This window comes from Pleurodeles waltl, chromosome 8 (genome assembly GCF_031143425.1).
Source record: "Pleurodeles waltl isolate 20211129_DDA chromosome 8, aPleWal1.hap1.20221129, whole genome shotgun sequence".
NCBI lineage: Eukaryota > Metazoa > Chordata > Amphibia > Caudata > Salamandridae > Pleurodeles > Pleurodeles waltl.
Genome location: NC_090447.1, coordinates 879,418,368 through 879,438,609, shown reverse-complemented (window position 1 = coordinate 879,438,609; position 20,242 = coordinate 879,418,368). Strand labels below are relative to the sequence as shown.

General features: G+C 41.6%; 1 protein-coding gene across 9 annotated transcripts in view; it reads right to left on the bottom strand.

Moving 5' to 3' along the window:
* DOCK9 (dedicator of cytokinesis 9) overlaps positions 1 to 20,242 on the bottom strand; it is a 989,328-nt gene that overhangs the window by 405,904 nt on the left and 563,182 nt on the right. For all 9 annotated transcript variants that reach the window (XR_011194943.1, XM_069205169.1, XM_069205175.1 and 6 more), the window contains exons 16-23: positions 18,545 to 18,624; positions 18,241 to 18,428; positions 17,537 to 17,602; positions 15,997 to 16,089; positions 14,651 to 14,774; positions 13,932 to 14,053; positions 11,261 to 11,347; positions 447 to 536 (exon numbers count right to left, since the gene is read on the bottom strand). Coding sequence is in view for 8 of the 9 variants with exons in the window: in XM_069205169.1 (XP_069061270.1) it covers positions 447 to 536; positions 11,261 to 11,347; positions 13,932 to 14,053; positions 14,651 to 14,774; positions 15,997 to 16,089; positions 17,537 to 17,602; positions 18,241 to 18,428; positions 18,545 to 18,624 (850 nt within the window). In the remaining variant the exon portion in view is untranslated. The remainder of the gene's footprint in view (positions 1 to 446; positions 537 to 11,260; positions 11,348 to 13,931; positions 14,054 to 14,650; positions 14,775 to 15,996; positions 16,090 to 17,536; positions 17,603 to 18,240; positions 18,429 to 18,544; positions 18,625 to 20,242) is intronic.

Here is a 20,242-nt window from a genome sequence, read left to right as displayed (position 1 = left end):
TGTACCTTTTTGATTTGCATGTACTTATCTTTTAACCAAATGCACTGACGCTCAGATTGAATTATGGGGGTCAAAAATGGCCTTGCATGGAAAATACCACAAATTTGAGTCATAGCCACCAGATGCTAAAGTATTTGAAAGTGATTTCCTGTTGCTTTCAGATGATTAACCAAAGTAGTAGTAACCATCCCAAACCAACGTAGCTGCTTTTAAAACCCAGTTGCAGGATCCTAGACCATAGTCCCAGGAGACATTCCTATTTGTTTTTTACAATGATTATTTGAGTATATTGGCACACTAGAAATTGCCTTGTAAGGATACCTAACTGTTAATAAAGGACACAACTTTTACCATAATTTTCCGTTGTTTTGCCTCAATGTATGGGGTAACTGAAGCAGTTTAAAGCATAGGTTTGCGAATGTTTTAGGTCATTTTTAGGGTTTTACCTTAAGATATTTCACAAGGTCATTTCCTAAGACTTGAGCTCCCGACTCAGTTTTCTGACAATACTGAAAGAAATTGTGCAAGTGTTGGTCCTATTGTGAAAAGAAAGGAAGCAAAAAGTTATAACATATAACCAAGCCCCTAGGAAAAAAATATATAGAAAAATGTACAGTTCGCAGTAAGATTACCAGAAAGGAATATGCATTTTCAGTTAGTGTGGTGGAAATGAGCATTACATGTGTTAACAACAGAAAATTGATTTAAAAGAAGAAAATCAACATCAATTAAAATTAAAAGTAAATTGAAATTAATTTAAAAGAAAAACTGTACAGTGATGGAACCAAAATTGTTTACAATGAAACACTCAGCTTTAAGTTTTACCACACCTAATTATTTCTGTGGTAAATCAAACCAAGTCAAATGAATCTATATTCAGATTACTCAAAATCCATAAAACAATAACGAACATAAACAACATAGACAAAATAAATATTTAAATAGTCCATCAGACACATTAGTTAAAATCCACAATCTTCCCAGTCATACTCAAATCCCTGAGAAGATACATCTAGGAGACATGAATGGATAAACTTTCACTAAAAAATGATTATAACATCTGTCTTAATCTAAAAAGTCATATGTCCAAAAGTGCAACTGCTTACAGCAATAAATATATTAAAACAAATTAAAGACAGACAGACATTAGGCCTCCTCATAGCCCAATGTTTCTAGATGTTTCATTTCCTTCATTCTCTTAACTGACAATTTAATGAAGGTCACGACTGCACAACAAGTATGAGCATCATTTAGCTCACATAAAAATGTGGAAGCCTCTTAGCTTCACTGATAAAAAAGTGGGTGCAAAACATGCAATCTAATGTTTTTATAAAACCGACAAAACAGCATAAAATGTGAATTAGTTTGACCAGCCTTTCAATCACATGGGTAGTTTTGCTGCCCATTTCTCATTTTTGGAAATGCGACTAAATAGTGTAAGGTCAATAAACACAATCCAGTTAAATAAAATCTATCTTGTGCATTTGGTGCATTGATCGGATAACCTTGTGCCTCTTGGTGTAGTGGCCCTTGACAATATCTTGCTATGGCTGGCTTTGTTTTTTCATTTCTTTCTCTGTCTGCCTCCATTTTAGCCATGTAAATGCTTTTTAAATATGTTTTACTATATTGCAAGATACTAGCAAAAACTCCTAATACTAACATCATCATCGATTTCCTAAAATAGGTTATTCACATGCTGCAACCACAGGATTTTTCCATAATGTTTAAGTTCCAGATAGTTTGTCCTCGCTGAACTTGAACTAGACTTGCTCCAGATGCTGTGCCATATGGCCACTACGCTAAACTGAAAATAATCATGTATATAAGGGACATCTAGTTCTTTAGCAGACATTGAAACTGGGTATTACTCATACCTCTCATCAATGCCCCATAGGTCACAGTTGGTAAGTATTTAGACGTTTACAATTTCAGCATTTCTCTTTTAGGTTTAGAGCCTAATTTCCGTGCAAATCTAAAACCGCCTCAGAAACTCTTAAAAATGTAAGCTTTGTAATATTTAAATTTGGTCCCCAATGTCCTCCTTGAGAGAAAAATATACCTAGGTAACTAATAGTTTTTACCTGTTCCAGTTTCCACCCTGCTACATACTGCAATTTCCTCCTGTTTTTCTCCTTTCCACAGACCATGATATATGTGTTTAAGGTTCAGTTTAAAATCTCTATCTTCCATAAAGGCCACAAAATTATCAATTAAATGTTGTAAGCCATTTGCTGTCCATGACAGCAACACCACGTCGTCTGCGTAAATTAAAATGAGGGTCGAGCGATGTCCGACTCTGACACAACGGCTTTAATCTCTCCAGTCATCCATCCTTTTAATATATAAAGAAAATAAAAACGGGTTGAGGACGCAACCCTGCCTGATTCCTCTCGTCACATGAAATTTTGATGTGCATTCTCCATTCTTTCCATACCGCACACGGACTTTCAATGATGCATACATCTGTGACAGATAGCCAATAATGTTGGCAGTGGCACCAATCTCTACTTATGACTACCACAGTTTTGCGTTATTAACAAGGTCAAACGCGCTGGTCAGGTCAACGAAGTATAAATGGATGTGCCCTTTGCATGCTACAGTGTATTTGCTAATAATCAAATTTATGTTTAAGCACTGTTCCACCATACCAGCGTCTTTTCTGAAAACATATTGTGAATCGGTCAGCACATGATTTTCCGTGGCTCAACTTTCTAGCCTTTCTAATATTACCCTGCCCATTAGCTTAACAAACGTATATAGCAAGGATATTGGCGATAGCACCTAACGTCTCCCCTGTCCCCCTTTTTGAGCATTGGACTATGAGGCTTGCACTCCTGGTTAACGGGAAATGCCCTTGTGCTGCTCCATTGCAGACTTGTGTCAGGATTGCCATCCATACTGGCTATTGGGAATTAAAAGCATAGATGGGGACCCTATATGAACTTGTGCTTTCCCATTCAAGGTTTTTCCTATGGCTCAAGTGGTTTCGTCTAGAGTTACTAAACATAATGTTATAAATGCTGGTACAAGGAGATCATCTGGGCGTAGAGAAATGTCTCTGCCATTTGGATTAAAAATCCCTTTAAAGTGGGTGATCCAATCTTTAGGGGCAACTAGCGCCTCCATATTTGGTTGAAGATTATGTGTAAGAAATGGCGAATTAACTATTTTCTAAAACAATACAGAATCACCTGTTTCTGCTGCCTGTTCAAGACTAAACCATGCCTGTTCTTGGAGTTCTTTTTTCTTAATAGATATTTCCATTTTGTAAGTCCTTCTTAACTCTTTTACCTTCTATTTCTAGGGATAGTCTCTAAAGCCTTTCTTAAATCCTGATTTGCCTTTGTGCAATGTCTATCAAATCATCAACAAGTCCTTTCTGTTTTACTACAGTTCTTTTGTGAGGTTCTTAGTTTATCTCTGATGTAATAGTCTGGAAGGACACCAATTGCCTATCATGTTTAACCCCCCATTTAGTACAAATAGTGAAAGCCTCTAGGTTTTCGTTGACAACCGTTTCCAACAGCGAGGTTTTGTTATTGCCTGCCCATTTCAGGCTAATGCCATTTGTCCATGGCATCTCGATGGATGGTGCTAGTTTATGCCCCACCGTGTTATTTCTAATGATGTTACGAGTAAGCTTTAGCATGGCCACTAAGGTTAGAATGTTCTGCCTTTAAAGATTTAAACAAATGTTGGTCATTTACAGAAATTATGTGATCTATTAGTGAACGGTGGCCATTAGTGTGAAACATGGGCAACAAGGGCCTATTATCTTCCCTGTCCTGCTGAATTAGTTCTAAATTTAGCTTATAAGCGACAAAGTATAGTTTCACCAAAGGAGTCATGCGGAAAATGCAGTTCCCTTTCTCACAGCTGTCAGTGTACCCACAAACCTCAATAGATGAGTATGTTGTCCTTTGTTCTTGAAAATTCATCTAGTTCCTTCCCCAGGTACATAAAGACCACACTTTTGGCGTTATTAAATATGTTACTGTACAGATTTATTAAAATAACTTCATATTTCTGATCTATATGTAAAAGAACCAATTGAAAGTAGGGGGACTGATTACATTTTTTTTAAATAAAAATGGAAGCTATGGGTCGAGATAAGTACTGCCAAAACACCCTTTGCTTGCCCACCACTAGAAGAGTTCGCTGGAGTCAAAATTAAGACAAAGCCATGAACATGGAAGTTTTCTGTGTGCCAGGTTTCCTGTAGGCAGATTATCTGTGCTTAGAGTATGGTATTTACCCAGTCTGGAATCCCTAACTTGGATTATGCTCATGCAGGATTCCAGGAGTTAACAAGCAAGCCTTTGACTGTTTCATTTGCAATTCAAAGCTTATCACCTTTATTCCGTTCACCATTCTGGAGCACTACATCCTTAAGTGTGGGGCTCAGAAGTTACTCGCACCTCTTGTCAATCTTGATTGTTTAGGGAGGAGAGGGGGGGCAAACCTATTTGTGGTGATCAGCGGGGTGTAATGGTGGAAACGTGGATGAGCTACACAGTTATGACTGTGTGGCCGGCTCGCTACTCAGGGGAGTGGATAAGATCAATGATACCTATAGAAATAACCGGAATTGCCCTGATCCTGTCTGTGGATAAAGATGTCGACCTGGCCAGGCGATTAAGCAGCATCTCGGCTATTTGAGGGTTGCTAAAATTTATTATGACACAGTCTCTTGGTGTATCCATTGGATGAATACTCAGCCAGGGCACTAGTCCCACATGCACTACTTCCCGTACCAGGTCCCATGTCCAGCCCGAGTTGTTTGTGAGCCAAAATATTGTCTTGTTTCTCAAAGCCACATAATGGCAGCGCCAGCACATACTTAAGGATGATTATATAGAAAGTATATTCTGAGGGTAGATGGAGATAATTGGCTGGAGAAGAATCATGTGGAGGAGATGATTTCCCAATGGCTGCTACCTTTATACTTTCCAGAGGCCCAAGTTTATCAGTAAAGACCTGCTTATTCAAAATTTGTTCAGTTTGGGATCACTTTGTTAATTTACGTGCCTTCTCCGGTGTTAATGGCAATGGCCCCTGTAGTGCCTGTCCCTAGCGGAACACCTGTACGGACTGTCCAGGGCATTTTGCACAGCCCCCCTAGCTAGACGGGAGCAAGTTTTTAGTGTCTCAAGCTCAGTTTCTATAGTAATGAGGCAACCGAAAAAAGGAGAGAATTCTGAGTTAGTGAACTTCATCATTCGTTCACAACAGTTTTCAAGCAATCATCCAAAAACTTTTGATTATTAACTTGAGGCTTACTGTTCCTATCTGGGGATAAAGTAGAAGTAGGGTTGTCTTTGTGAGGTTTCGGCTCTAATTCTGTGTTATTTAGTCACCCTTTGCACATTTCCAAGAGATTCAATTGTGATTGACCTTTTTCTCTTTTATTTGGAATTGGCAATGGGCTGGATCGCAAGCTAGGGGAAAGATTAATATTGGGCTCTGCTACACTACTTCGGGACTCTATGGTAGGAATATTGGCAGTAAATTCCCTTCAGGATTCTGAACTAAGGGAGAAGTCAGAGGGCTGTTCGTGGCCGCTGGAGTATCTAATACAGTCGACTGAGATTCAGTGACAATCTCCTCTCAAAGAGTTCAATCTCAGTACTAACAACCCCAATCACCCTCTCTAGCATACAATCAATTGGAGGGTGGAGTTTGATGCAGGATTTCTCCCGTCTGCTTCCTCTTAACCATGTTTGTGATGTATACATTTTGCAGTGGTTAGTGAATTAAATAAATAAAATGTTTAAAAATCCAACAGAGCTCTAAACAAAAATAAAAGAGCAAGGAGAGACACCCATCCACTGCCTATTTCGGGATATGACGGGTTAAGACAGGCACAACTTAGCCAGATCTTCGCTGCTGCACACACCTAGGTGCGTCCCGTGAGCAGACCGTGCTGCAGGAAGCTGTCAGCGCTTTTGAGAGTGTTGGTGCTTGGCTTGCATCTCCTTGACACAGTAGAGCTAGTGACTTCTACTGTGGATACAAAAGCAATGCCATACCCGGTGGCAGGACTGTGGACAAGTTTAAACTAGGAAGTCCTGCATGACCGAATAAACAAAATGCCCATCCCTGCGGATCTCACTGTCAAGGCAGTAATGTTTGGTAAAGGTATGCAGGGAAGCCCAAATTGCTACCTGGCAAATATCCAGAACTGGGACTTCACATGCTCACGCAGTGTTCACAGCTTTAGCTCTAATGGAATGAGATGGTAAGCCCTCAAGAAGCTGATTTTTTGCCAGTGCACAGCAGATCTTGATGTACAGAACAACCCATCTAGGGATGGTCCTCTACTGCACCACATGACCTTTCTTCGCCCCAGCGGCTTGGAAGATAAATCCTGCAGCTCTCTCACCCTCTGGGCTGTTTTGACGGTGAGCAGTGAGAGGACAATTGTGAAGAGGCTCGAAAGGAGTACACATCTAGAATGTGAGGTCCAAATTAAGGTCCCACTGAGGCATAATAAAAGGAGAAAGGGGAAACATATGTACAACACCTTTCAGAATCTATTTACAATAAGGAACTTAAATAAGGAGGGTTGGTCAGGCAGCCATAAAAAGGCAGACAGAGCAGAAAGATAACCCATCAGAGTGCCCAAAGCAGAGCCCTGATGGTCAAGAGTCTGAATAAAAAGCAAGATGTTAGAAAGGGAGGCAGAAGGTGAGTCAATGGTCTTTTCTGTACAATATGATACAAATGGCTACCAACAACGGCCATGCACCGTCTTGGTGGAGGGAGGTCTAACTACAAGAATAACACTGCAGACATCGGGAGAAAGGCGTTGGGACCAGTGTCGGGCAAGGTCGCAGTGGCACGACTGACGACGGTCCGGATTAATGACCGGATTCATGAAGGCCCATCAGCATGGAACCTGATGGGGACCTCTCCAAATCTGCGGGCCCACGGTACTCCAGAGGGGTTGGCTCGCTCAAAAATAAGGCACATTGCCTTGTAAAGCTCTACTTTGAGCTCGGGTTGGTCCAGCTCCCGGAAAGGAGGGGAGGTGCAGAGTCAGCCCAGGAGTTGGCTCTGAAGAACCATGCAGCGAACGATGACGTTCCATCATCGCATCGACTGACAGACAACGGGAAGTTGAAGCATGCTTCGACTTAACGTGTTTCTTGTGCCTCCTCCCGGAATGTCCTGACGATTTTGAATGGAACAAAAAGGACTTGGGACTCCTGGAATGATCCCGTGACCTTCCTCTCGACTGGGACTGAGACTTCCGTATGGTCGCACAACATGGAGTCGCGTGCCAGGTCGCAAGCAGCTTTAGGAATTGCTCCCTCAAAGCCTTCGGCTCCATGGCCCGGCAGTCAGAGCACGACTTGGAGTCATGGTCGCACTCCAGACACTACAGACACATGAGGTCTGGGTTCGTCACCAACATGGTGTGCTGACAGGCACCACAGGGTTTGAAACATGTCCTTCTCGATGACATCCTTGACACACCAGGAGGATAACCTCAAAAAACATTGACAAAAAGTCAAAAATAGGCCTCTCAAAAACAGACAGAGGGGTAGCTCTTCTCTCTGATCTGCACTGACTGACGCGGAAACAAAGGAACTGACGTCAGCACACGGAGGTGGCGTCTATATAGGTGAAATGGAAGTCAACTCCGGCAGAATTCTTGCCGGCCAGCTGGATAAATCCTTGCAACAACTAGACCAAGCCATGTACTGTTGCAATATTGCCTAGAGGGGTTATATGAAGTTAATGGAAGTGAAGTGAGAGGTGAATGACAGACAGGACATAGACAAGAATATTAAGGGCACAGGAATTTTTCAGCTCCCACCTCAACTTTAGACATAAAAGATACTAAATCTTGTGGTAAGTATGCATAACTGGGAAAATTTGAAATTCTGGATTACAGACTTAAGCAGAGAGGTAGAGCTACGAAGGGCTGTATCATACAAGTGTCTGTGGGAGGTAACAGGCATTGGGTCCCTCATTACGAGGCTGGTGGTCATCAGACCGCCTTACCGCCACAGAGCAGGCAGTAAAGACCACTGCATTACAAGTTGTGGGGTTTGCCAGAAGCCAAACCTCCATAACGCCACCTGGCCCACCGATGCAGTAGTACCGACACGGCCTGTAGTGAGCACCTCCAGCCCGGCGGCAGGCCTCAGCCTGCCAGATTACAAGACTGCAGACCGTCACCCCACCATGAAAACCCTGGCGGAAACACACCAGGAGACAGGAATCCCCATTCCTTTCGCCGGCACACGCACCCCCACACACATGCACCCACACACGTTCACACTCTTACAAAAACACACCCCACTCACCCATGCACTTGTTAGATACACCCAAATTTACTCGGAGACACACACTCAAACATGCACACTAAGACATGCATTCACACACTTAGAAGCACTCAGGCACACCCATGCAAACGCACACGAACATTCCCATTCACGCGCACACATTCACATTCAACCTCATGCACGCACGCATTCACAACCCCCTCTGCATTCTCGCACTCATACTACACTCCCCTCTGCATACTCACACAGAGACCCCACTGCACTGCATACATGCACCCACAAACACCCCCTAACCGTACACATCCATTCACACACCTGCACTCACACATACGCATCCCTCCCCCTCATCTGCACCCTTGCACACGGACACCTCCACTCACAAACACGCACTCATACACCTCTGTTCGCACACATACATGCACTCATACACCCCCATTTGCACACATATATATATACACACACACACACACATCACACACAGGCCCCTACCTCCATTCCCACTTTTGGACAATCAACTTACCTTTACCAGCGATCTGATCGACCGGGAGGGGATGGATCCTGGCGGTTTTGTACCACCAGCACCACCACGCCAGCAAGACTCCGCCAAGCCGTATTACGGGTGGTAATCGGCAGGCGGAGTCTTGCTGCCGTGGCATTGCTGGCGATGCACCCACCTCTTCAACTCAGTTGGCCAGGCCGAGGGAGTCGGACTTCTGCCTCCAACAACTCCAAATATGGCGGTCAGCAAACTGCCAGCACTGGCGGTCTTGCTGGCTATGGCGGCTTCGGCGGTCTTTCGGAAAGGCCCTCATTACACCAAAGTTGTAATGAGGGCCTGGGTGTCTGTTTCCATTGCCCCCAAAATCTTCCATATTAGGTAACTGGAGCCCAATTAGTATGCTCAAGGATGCTTGTGGCTAGAGTAACAGTGGGTTGTGAGTGACTCGGGAACCATAATAAGGAATCATACTGAAGGTGGTTATGGTAACACACTGCACCCACTGGCCAGGGTATCATTGCCCCTCTCTCTAAAAGAAGCAGGCCAGTTCACCTACATCGAAAGAAAGACTGCATGTCTAAATTGTAAGTACACCTTTCAATGCAGTTCTGTCCTCAGTGCAGTGCAGGCATTACCTTACCCCTGGCACTGGAGACAGAACATTTTTTTGTAACACTGCGCACAATCCCACTTTGCGCAGAGTACATGTGATGAAGATGTCCGTGATGCAGTCCAGGACCCTCCGCCCTATTAATGGCTTCCTAATCCAGATGATGTGGCAGAGGCAAAGGCACAATCACAGAAGACCAGGTATGAGATACCAGGAATTGAGGAAACCGATTCATGGTGACCCGTAAGCAGAGAATGCAGGGGTACTTGAAAATCACAATTCTAGAACTCTGATACTGCCGGAAGGAGACAGTGACTAGTGTAGGCCACCGCATGAACAGCTACACTTCAGTCCCTGTGAGCCATGCCAATGACAGTTATACTGCACCATGACACTTTCGAACTGTGTCCTCACCATTCACATAATCTGAAGTACCAAGATTTGGACTTTATCTACACTTAAGATAGCATAAAATGCACCAATGGACACTCTGAGCCATGGTGGTGTACAAATCTAAAACACCACACCCTGCAGCTTGATACAGCAGGTACTTTCTTCTTTACAGACTGTACTATAACTGTACAAAGCACTTCCTTTCTCAGACTCATACGAATACAGACTCAGAAATATTTAACCCCAAAAGAAACCAGAAAATTACCTTCGACCCAGCAACCTGTATTTGGCAATGAAACAATTATTTCCCGTTTGTCTCTTGTACTAATAAAGCATTGTTTATTATTAATTCTTATAAAACATAGTTTTAACTTTAGTAAGAGACACTGTAAATTCAAACACTTGAAACACGGACTACTGGTTTATTTATTATGTGAGAGATTTCTATAGCCCTCCTTCACTCTGGAGTATGAAAGCAAAGTACACAATGACCAGATTGCATGTAACAGTAGCAACAATAACAAAAAAAATTAAACAGATAGCATGGTTCAGAGAGGAGGGATTATTACTGAAGAAAAAACAGCAATCTGCATCTGAAAAGGAAGGAAATGGATAAAGTACAGAGAATCAATCACATATTTGATAAAACTGTCATAGAAGTCTATTATTAGCATCATGAATACATTCATAGGGAATTGTACTGGATGCGTCATATTGCGAAGCTGGGTTTTAATTTGGGACATGCAGAACTTGACTCCACAGAATTTCAGAGTTACATAAAAACTCAGCAACATTTCGTGGAGTTCTGCAAACAGGCAGAAATACGGACATCTTGCTGCTCGTGCTGATTTTTAGCGCAGCAAGCTTGCTCCGCACTGCAAAATCAGCACAGACGGCTCCACGTGGCGCACCACATAGCACTACTTCCTGAGTTGATTTTGCTACAGTTCAGGTAGATTGTTCTACTAAAATGGCAGTTTTCTGACCGCGACTCCCTAAGACTAAATGCATTAGGGAAATCTGGCCAGGTATCTTCCTAGCGAAGAAAAATTGTCCGGGAGAGGCCAAATCTCACTTGTGCATGTTAACTTACCATTGCCGAGCTGCGTGTGACAAAAAACTCGCCCACACAGCAGTAGATGGGATGTGTCCGGAACTCCGCGTGGCCCAAATTCAACAAACTCTGAAGGCAGGGTGAATTTACTGCCCACCCCTAGTTTTAAGCTAAGTGGTAAGAAGTGATAGCTGAATCAGCACTTCCCTCTTCTGTGCTGATTTGTTACAGCATCAGAAGGTTTCCAAAATAGAACACTTGTAGTCAGGTATAACTAACAGATAGGCGAACACTCGCCACACAGACCAGATGCTCTAGAACTGCAGTTCTGACATTTAAAATGAGCCTGTCAAGCTACATGACAAAATACTGATCATCAGCATACTTTGGACTGCATTTGTGCTTACCTGAGAGTACACTGTAGAAACTAGATGGGTTGAAATTTTCAGCAGTGGTTTACCTCCATCGACCCATTTAATTTCAGGTCCAGAATGCTATAATAAATTGGAGAGAGAGGAATGGAAGAAAAACCTGTTATTAGTTGTCTCACATGGATCCTTCAACAATCATAACTTCAGAGCTTTGACTATGGAGACGTCTCTTAAGACTTTTACTGACGGTGCAACGGTCAATGAGAAATCTTGAAATTAAGGGTAGCTACATAATACAAATAAACTCTTTGAAGCTCCCTGTCGAAAAGAACAGTGCAGTGATTTACAGAGACCAGGAACATAAATACCAGGAAGTACATAATCACATATATTATTTAAGGATTACAACGTATCTCAAGCAGACTAAATATTATATGATACTTAGAATAAATGAAAGAAGGTACAAGTTATAGGATATGTCTATTGATAAAATAGGTAGTGGAAAGGCAGAGGCAACGGTAGAGTTAATCAGCTACCTATACAAATAAAGTGTACTTAATTATTTCTTGAACTGCAGAACTAACTGGAAGAATCGATACAACTATAGAACTCTCAGCCACAAATAAGAGGATGACAAACTATATAGCATACTGCAGATTGATAGTGGGTCACTTAGCACTGAAGATGTGACATGTGTGCAAAGATACAAAGCTATGGAGCTGAACAGTCACTTCCAGCAATGACACCTAAGCAGCTTCACAGATTAATGTGCCCTAGCGCCAAAGGCCTCTAAGGATATTGAAAAGTGTCTTCATCCAGTCTAGTAGCTGAGAATGTTCCAGTTGAGGATACTGCAGAAGGAAGAACCCATTAGTAAAAACATTTCTTACTCTACTACCAAACTTGCTCTAGCAACAAATTTTAATTTATCACACTACGCTTAAAAACAATGATGACAGCATTGGCTTAAGTAAGGCCACGAGTGGATGGGTTGCAAGCAATCATGATTAAAGTGAGCTTCCAGTAAAACTGAAATTGGGAATGTGACGTCAACAAAAGAGATGTGGTATTGGTCACACTGTAAATCATTCAGATGAAAATGCTCCTGGCAATGATAGCAACACTACATTTTCTCAAGTGAAGTCCATGGACTCCTACTGCAATAGGAACCTCTTCAACTTCCTAACAGTAAGACATGCAAGACATGACTGAACAACCAACAGTGATGTAAATATGTCATCTTGGACTACTCCTGTGCTTCAGGGTGACAAAACTCTTTACCTATTGTTTGTTTGCCTACAGTTTAAAAGTGAAGCCTTCCTTGCATGTTTAATTTTGAGTTCAAGTTGTCAGCATGTTAGGAGGACATTCGGCACTGCCCCTACCTTTTGAATGCAAATCTGTGACTGGGGGTGAGTGTTTGATTTGTTCTGCATTCCATCTATCTTTTGGTGCTTTTGCATTTGTCGCCCCAAGTGGGAAGGGTAGGCCCAGACGTGGGTCCCGTGCTCACTGTGCCACTGGATTCAAGCTAGCCTGGCTGATGAAGGGTGATACCCTGAAACCGGTACCAGGATGTTTGTTTCCAATCCAGGGAGGACCTAGCCTGGCAGTTCAGGCTGGATTGTTCCCATGAGGAACAGGGTCAAGATTGATTTGCATATGGCTGGTTCCAAACTGGGGTGGCATGGTGAGCAAAAGAACAATGGATTAAACCCAGATCTGTGACTAGGGGCGAGTGTTTGCATTGTTCAGCACTCTGTCCATCATCCTTTTGTGTTGCTAAAGTTGCCCTAAGTGGGAAGGGTATGCTCAGACGTGGGTCCCGGGCTCACTGTGCCACCTGATTCAAGCTAGCCTGGCTGATGAAGGGTGATACCCTGAAACCGGTCCCAGGATGTTTGTTTCCAATCCAGGGAGGACCTAGCCTGGCAGTTCGGGCTGGACTGTTCCCATGAGGAACAGGGTCAAGACTGATTTGCATATGGCTGGGTCCAAACTGGGGTGGCATGGTGAGCAAAAGAACAATAGATGAAACCCAGATCTGTGACTAGGGGCGAGTGTTTGCATTGTTCAGCACTCCGTCCATCATCCTTTTGTGTTCCTACGTTTTGAACGGGCGCAACTGCTTTTTCACATGATAACATTGTCATGACAACCTATTCCTTACCTTGGTGCATGGACTAACAGCATGGTCATCCATAAGTCTTCAATCATTTTTACCAATACCATGAGATGATCGAGGAAGAGGATGTGATTAAATTAGGTATTCAATTATTTACAGAGACAGTATATGATTTTCCTCTAGTCTTAGCTACAATATGTAGACTCTTGCAGCTATGGCTACAATATGTAGACTCTGGCAGCTAGAACACAGTGCCAGATGAGAGTAAGATTTGTTTATGCCATTCTTAAAATAGAATTATGGGCTGAACTGAATACCCTAAACTCAACCCTGCACAGTCAACTTCTTTGAGATGGGTAAAATGTACTCACACTAGCATGAGAAATAGAATTCTCCAAGACATGCATATTTTGTATCATTGACGACAATATAAAGTGTGTTGCAATACATTTAGAAACAATAATGGGTTTTGCCAGTGCTATTCAATGGTTTTTAAAATGGGTCTGGTTTGAAATGTATAAGTAGTCTGTAGAAGAGCATGGTGCTATACAAACAATTTAAAGATCCCTTAGATATTCTTACCTTGCCAATCCCAAGTTCCTGGTAGCTGAGGTAGCCTGGAGGAATATTAGCAGAAACAGGAATTTGCTGTTCATTCGTCACTACACGCCCATCTTTTAGAATCGGAAGCCAGGCATATCCCACTGCAATTAAAGCAGAATATTTGTCAGTACTGCAAAGATTCACACATTTAGATTATATTAATTGGAAACCTTGCAGCAACTGCTAGCTTTGTGCTGTGCTGGTCTCCTCTCATAGGGACATTAGGACTGTGAGGTAATGAAATGTAACTGCTTCATTAATTCACCTTTGCACTTTTAATTGTACAGAAAGGCATGTGTTACAAAGGGAGCAATCTAGTTAAAATCGTTAACCCGTAATGTGTGATTAAGCATTCCTAGGCTTAAGGGTTTGATGTCCTGTGCCTCCTGGGATTGCAAAAATAACAACTTGACATACTGACAGTATGGGGAAATACCTCAGAAGGTATTAGGCCAAACTACATTGTCTCTCCTAACCACTCCTGCACACTGCTCCTCATAGTCCGGCTCTTCCTGAACTTGAAATGTACCCCAAAAAGAAAGCATAGGATTTAGAAAGTTCTCGTAGGAAACATGCTGGCCTACTGGACTGAAAGCACAAACCTATACCCATAAGAACTTGAAACTCCTATCACCCCTAGCAAAACCAAGTGTTGTTAACAGTCATGACTGAATTAGAAAATATTTCTTGAGCCAAACCTTGCGTTTCTACAACATCTCTCCTCTTCGTACTCCCTTTGGTCGTGTTATCGCAGCTGACGTGGTAGAATGTAAACAACAAGTGATGCTTTTCATGGAGTTGCGTGGGCAGCTCTATTTTAATCTAAAAGACAGACAAACACAGCTTTTTGGCTTCTGAACGAAAAACAACCACTCCACCCCCAAACCTCATGCTGCAGAGACAATGCTGGTGGTCAATCAACAATGATTTACTTTCAGATTGTTTTAGGATGAAATATGGACCTTTTCTGAGGAAGGAGAAGGTTTTAGATACAGCAGTGGGTGGAGAAAGAGGCATGCTTTTAGATTAAAATCTGAATAATATACAATAAATGTAAGAATTAAAACATTTTATTTTAACTGCCTTCATGAGATGATGGTACACTAATTTTTCAACTGCTATCACAATAATTTGTGGAATCTACAGACGGGACAATACCACTGAGAATGCATATACTTATATACTACTTTGGTCTGGTTGTTCTTTTAAAGGACAAGTAAAGAATCAATGGACCAGGCAGAAAGAAATCTACTATATTCTTGTTTCTATGCAAACGTTCAGTAAATCCTCTGCAAAGCTTTAAGACTCCATTAATGTATGCAACATATATGCTTTGTAGACGCTTGAAGGTCGTTATAAGCATTTGTACAGCACACAATAACAAAAGAGGAGATGATAGAAAAAAAAGAGCAGAATCATATTTCTGATATTTAGAACAGAACAAAACTGTTAAATATAATGCATAAAAAACAGATGTGTGCATCACAAATTCCTGATCCTGCTAACCAGCAGAACTCCTCTTCCCTCACTTAAATACATAACGTATGGAGGCCTCCAACTCCACACCCACACCAGCTAAAGCAGCATTATGCTAGGATGGACAAAGCATAGTGATGTTCTATGGCTAAACCGTTCTTAGCTGGACGCTGACCCTAGAAAGTAAGCCACTTAGTGCAACCTAGCAAGGCTGAAAGAAAAAAAGGAGGGTCATTGGGCATCACTGGTGAACCCACTTTTAGGTTGTGGTGCTTATTTTACTCATAACTGTCTTTAGCTTCTACTTGATGCCTTTAGAAAGAGGTTGAGGTAAAGCCACTGTGCCTATTCCGTTATTCACAGGGGGTTATCAAAATTGCAGACACGTTTTTATTGTACATTACTCTAAAAAAAAAAAAAAAAGAGGCAGTGTAATGGTTAGAAATTGAATCTGTCTGGGCGGTTTCATTTCGGGATGCAATCCCACAGAAACTATATTTTTAAACAAAGAAATTTCAATAACATTCATAGGAAAACATAAAACAATAAAAAAGATGAAATGATGTACCTCATCATAAAATTCTGGATTTTGCTGATGATGTAAAACTGTAACCAAAGCATTTTTGGTAAACACTGGACCACCTGGTCTGCCATATATACACTGTGGAAAAGTCAAGAGCAAACATATGAAACACTATATTTTGTTAATAAAACATTGAACATTGTAGCTGATAAGGACAACTAGGTTCATTGAGTGTGCCTTTTCCCTGCCTACAAGAATACCTCAGATGTAAGCCATAGAAAAGAGGCAGCCAAGAAGTCTCTTGTAACCTGAATTTCTTACTAAATGGCTAGGAAAGCACACCATTGGTTTTAACGCCATTTATTTCAGTATAATTGGTAAGGTGACTCCTCATATAACACATCTCTACTCTAATTATTATGAACTCCACGTTTAATTTACAGCCAATCCTCACTTACGCCAAGCAATGTTGAGGAACATCTTTATCTTACATTAGATTTGCTGTTTTATACTGTGCTCATGCTGCCTTTGAATTGCACTGGGTATGTGATGGCTAGCATGATTTGTGAATTTTGGGCTGTGGAATTAAGAATGAGTATCTGTAGTGAATCTTGTGTTCCCAGACCAACAGCTTCCCGTCCTCTATATGACAACTCACCACTCCTGATCTATGGATGCACACACACTCCACTACCTGGATATAAAGGGAGAAAATAGTTTCAAGAGGAAGTAGAGTGGTTGTTGAGGGGTTGGTGTCAAGGCTATCAAGCTGCTTTTCTCCTAACTATGCCAAATTACCTGGTCTTCCCTCTGCCAAATAAATGTCCCATAAGTGAACAGACAAGGAGAAGTGGATGCTACAATACTCTCACGATAATTTTATATACTGATCTGCATCTGGAAAGCCAAGTTGGTGACAGCCCCAATCTTGATATCCTGATAAAATGAATGTGAGCTTCATGAAATAAGCAGGCTCCTAATTCAGACATTTAAAAATCGAATCGCTAAGCAAGCCCATACAGTGAAATAAACATACTTATTACAGCTTTCCTAATGATTTACTACACAATTCTGCTTTGAAATTGGTCTACTTTAAGATTTTGTCAGAGGACTACTGATGCTTTTGCAGTTTTAATGTGCACTTTTTGTACAGCATTCTATAATTAGGCTTGCAAATACGACCATACAACGGCACAGAGCACAAGTCACATGTTACACTCAGTTATAGCACTTAGCAAAAGTACCAGCTTTGATGGATCTACACTGGTAAGCACAGATAGTCAACAGTTTTCATAGTGTGTTAGTGCTAGAAATGTTTATACAAGTTTTAAAAGATATGGAGAGTTTTAATTTACAAAACAATGTTCATTTCTGTGACAGAGCAACTTTTTGCATGAAACTGGGCTCCTATGTTCAGATCCCAGCAACAGTGACTCGCATTATTGAGCCTTAAAATATGCAACAACATATTATGTTTTGCCAATGAAATGTTTTGAAGAGCAAAGGCAAAGTGAGCAGTCAGGTCCAAAGTACAAAGAGTATAATAGTTCTGTCAACTTAAGAGCTCAATTATTCGTGAACAAACCTTTATAGATTGCGAATCTTCTTCATCCGAATCCCTGAACTCAATGGAGAGAGCGATATTTCTGGCCTGCAGCAAAATGAATAAACAAATAAATAATTGGATAAACGGTAACTTGGCTCAGCTTATGGTGAAGAGAGGTGGCCGGAAAATTCTGCTCCGCCCCCGGTGTTTGCAGAGTTTTCGCCACTCCGAGCGGAGTTCTGAAAAACTCTGCGAAGTGTTGCAGAGCAGAGGTTTTTTTCTTTGCTCGCGCTCACCATTGTTAAGTTGGTGAGCTAGAGAAATCGCTAAGCTGGCAAGTGAGACTTCTGAATGCGAGCGGTCGGGGTAGGCCACGACCGCTCATGATGAAAAAGCTGCTGCTTGCTTTGAAGAAGCTGCCGCTTAAGTAGAAAATCTACTCGCGCGTCAGAGTTAGCACCCTCTGATGCTCCCCGTGATGCCATTCACGCTGATGTTACAGCGCCGGAGAAACTCCCACACTGAAACTCAGTGCAAACAGCACGACTTACCCAAACTCTGCTGCTCGCGGAACTCCGCGTAGCGCGGAGGAGTTTTTTTGGCACTTCGTGGAGGTACACGTAGCAGAGCTCCGTGAACTCCGCCCAGGCCTGATGGTGAACAGAGAGAATATATAGCAACACTAAAAAGGACTCAGGGGGTTTTGGTCAGTTCTATGTAAAGTTTACAAAGCTCACACTTACCTTTGCGAAGGACTTTTGACTGTCATATTTCAAGTGCTTTGGATAAACATAAAGGTGATTGTTGTAGATGGTGAAAGGCTGAGTATGTTTTGGTATACAGGGAACAAATTCCTCTACTTCAAACGTTACTACAATCTTGGCGTTATTTTCAAACTGTTTCATGGGAATGTATGATGAGTTAACATAATCTGAAAGTATATAGAAAAATAATGAAAAACAAAATTGAAGTGAGCACAAGGTAATTATTTACATTCTTTTTTATGGCTTTATTGTTTTTTTTTTTTTAAGTTAACAAGATCCTTACTTGGAAAATCTGGAGCCACGTTGTCAATCGTGATGTCGAGATTTCCCAAAATTACTGGAAGCTTGGCCATCTTCTCTGGTCTACAACACAGGAAAACAAGGCAAGACACCAGTGGCAATTAACTACTCTGCACTTGTATTCAACGGGAATGCTGATCGGCACATTATCCTTTGAAAAGTAGTAACTGTGAGAAGTGTCTGCAAGAGAGGGTATGCAATGGCTATATGCAAGAATGGAGAACACAGGTGGTTGGTTCTTCAAAGATATACACCTCATTTCAAGGTCATGCAGTGATCAGCAATTACAAAATAATGGTCCACCATCTGCAATTTGTTGGAAAGTCAGTATGAAATGAGGCACGTAGTGTACCTCACCATCCAACCTTTGTTCAATTCAACAAAAAAATCAGTCACCATAATTGGGCCAAATAGGCAATCTCTGTCCATAGCCAATCAGTAAAGGAGTAAGGTCTGCAGTGGCCCACCTTGATCTGAATCATTTCAGTTTCCTAAACTCTCTAAACAGGCACAGATCGGAGTGCAATTATATCCTGACATGACTTGTGATTCAGTTCTTTATCTGTGGAACAAAAAATTACACCTATCTTTACAATATGCATACTGCAAAAAGGTAGCAGGATCAATTGATTCAGAGGACTAGTAGAAAAATAGCCTCCTTGTTGAAAATCCCACCCAGAAGATTTTTTATGGTACTTAAATTTCTTTGAAGCCTTTGCGTGTCACTGCGACAACCAAAGTATTATTCCAACAAGACTACAGCTGACACTTAAGTATGTCTCTGGGCAGTACTGCTGCAGGTGATTTTTTGGACATTTATTCACATTTTCAGTGCCCTGTTTTTCTCTTGCCTACTTTTGTAAACAATTTGTAAAAATATTTCCTCCATGAAACAATAAGATTTTGCTTTGTTTTATGACACTTTGTTTTTTTTAAGCCACGTTTTTATTTCTCTCAAAATCAAGTAGGTTTCAGATTCTGCACTTCCATTTGGAAAGTGATGATCAACAAGAAGGTCATTGACAAATGGTCCTACATAACTTATGTGGGGATGAGGCCTTTAAATAATTAATGGACAAGAATAAATGCTCAGAAAGTTGGACCTGAGGCCTACAATGCCAAGAATTTTCATTGCATCAAAATTCGAAGGCACAGGAAGTCCCCACAAGCCCTCTGCATCAAATTAATCGTGTTTGAAAACAAGACTGCAGAACCAGCTCCTTTTTTACCATACTTTCCATTGTCATACTGGTAAACTGAACACTTCCCGCCAAGGTTCCCTCTTTTGGAGGGAAAGGAGGTTGTAACCAGCCTACTTCATTTGGAATCTAGTCAAGAATAAGGTAACCTTATTATCCAGGCCCTTCGATATTCAGCATGGTAGCCCCTTGCTTCTGTTGAGTCTTATCTGGCTCCTGATATGTCCTACATATATGGTAAGTTCAGATGATGTTGCAACTGGCGGTCATGTTGCTGCAACAGGAAGCTTTGCAACCACACACATTACTGATGAAGAAGACAACCCTAGTTAATTCTAGACATTACAGAGGAAACTTAGCCACTGTACTGAGCAGACACCAAATGACACCAATCAAGCCAGTGCTGCAAGAGTATAACCAAACCATTTTGAACTCTTTTCACTACACAGAATCAATATAAGTACAATATGGGGTGCAGACAC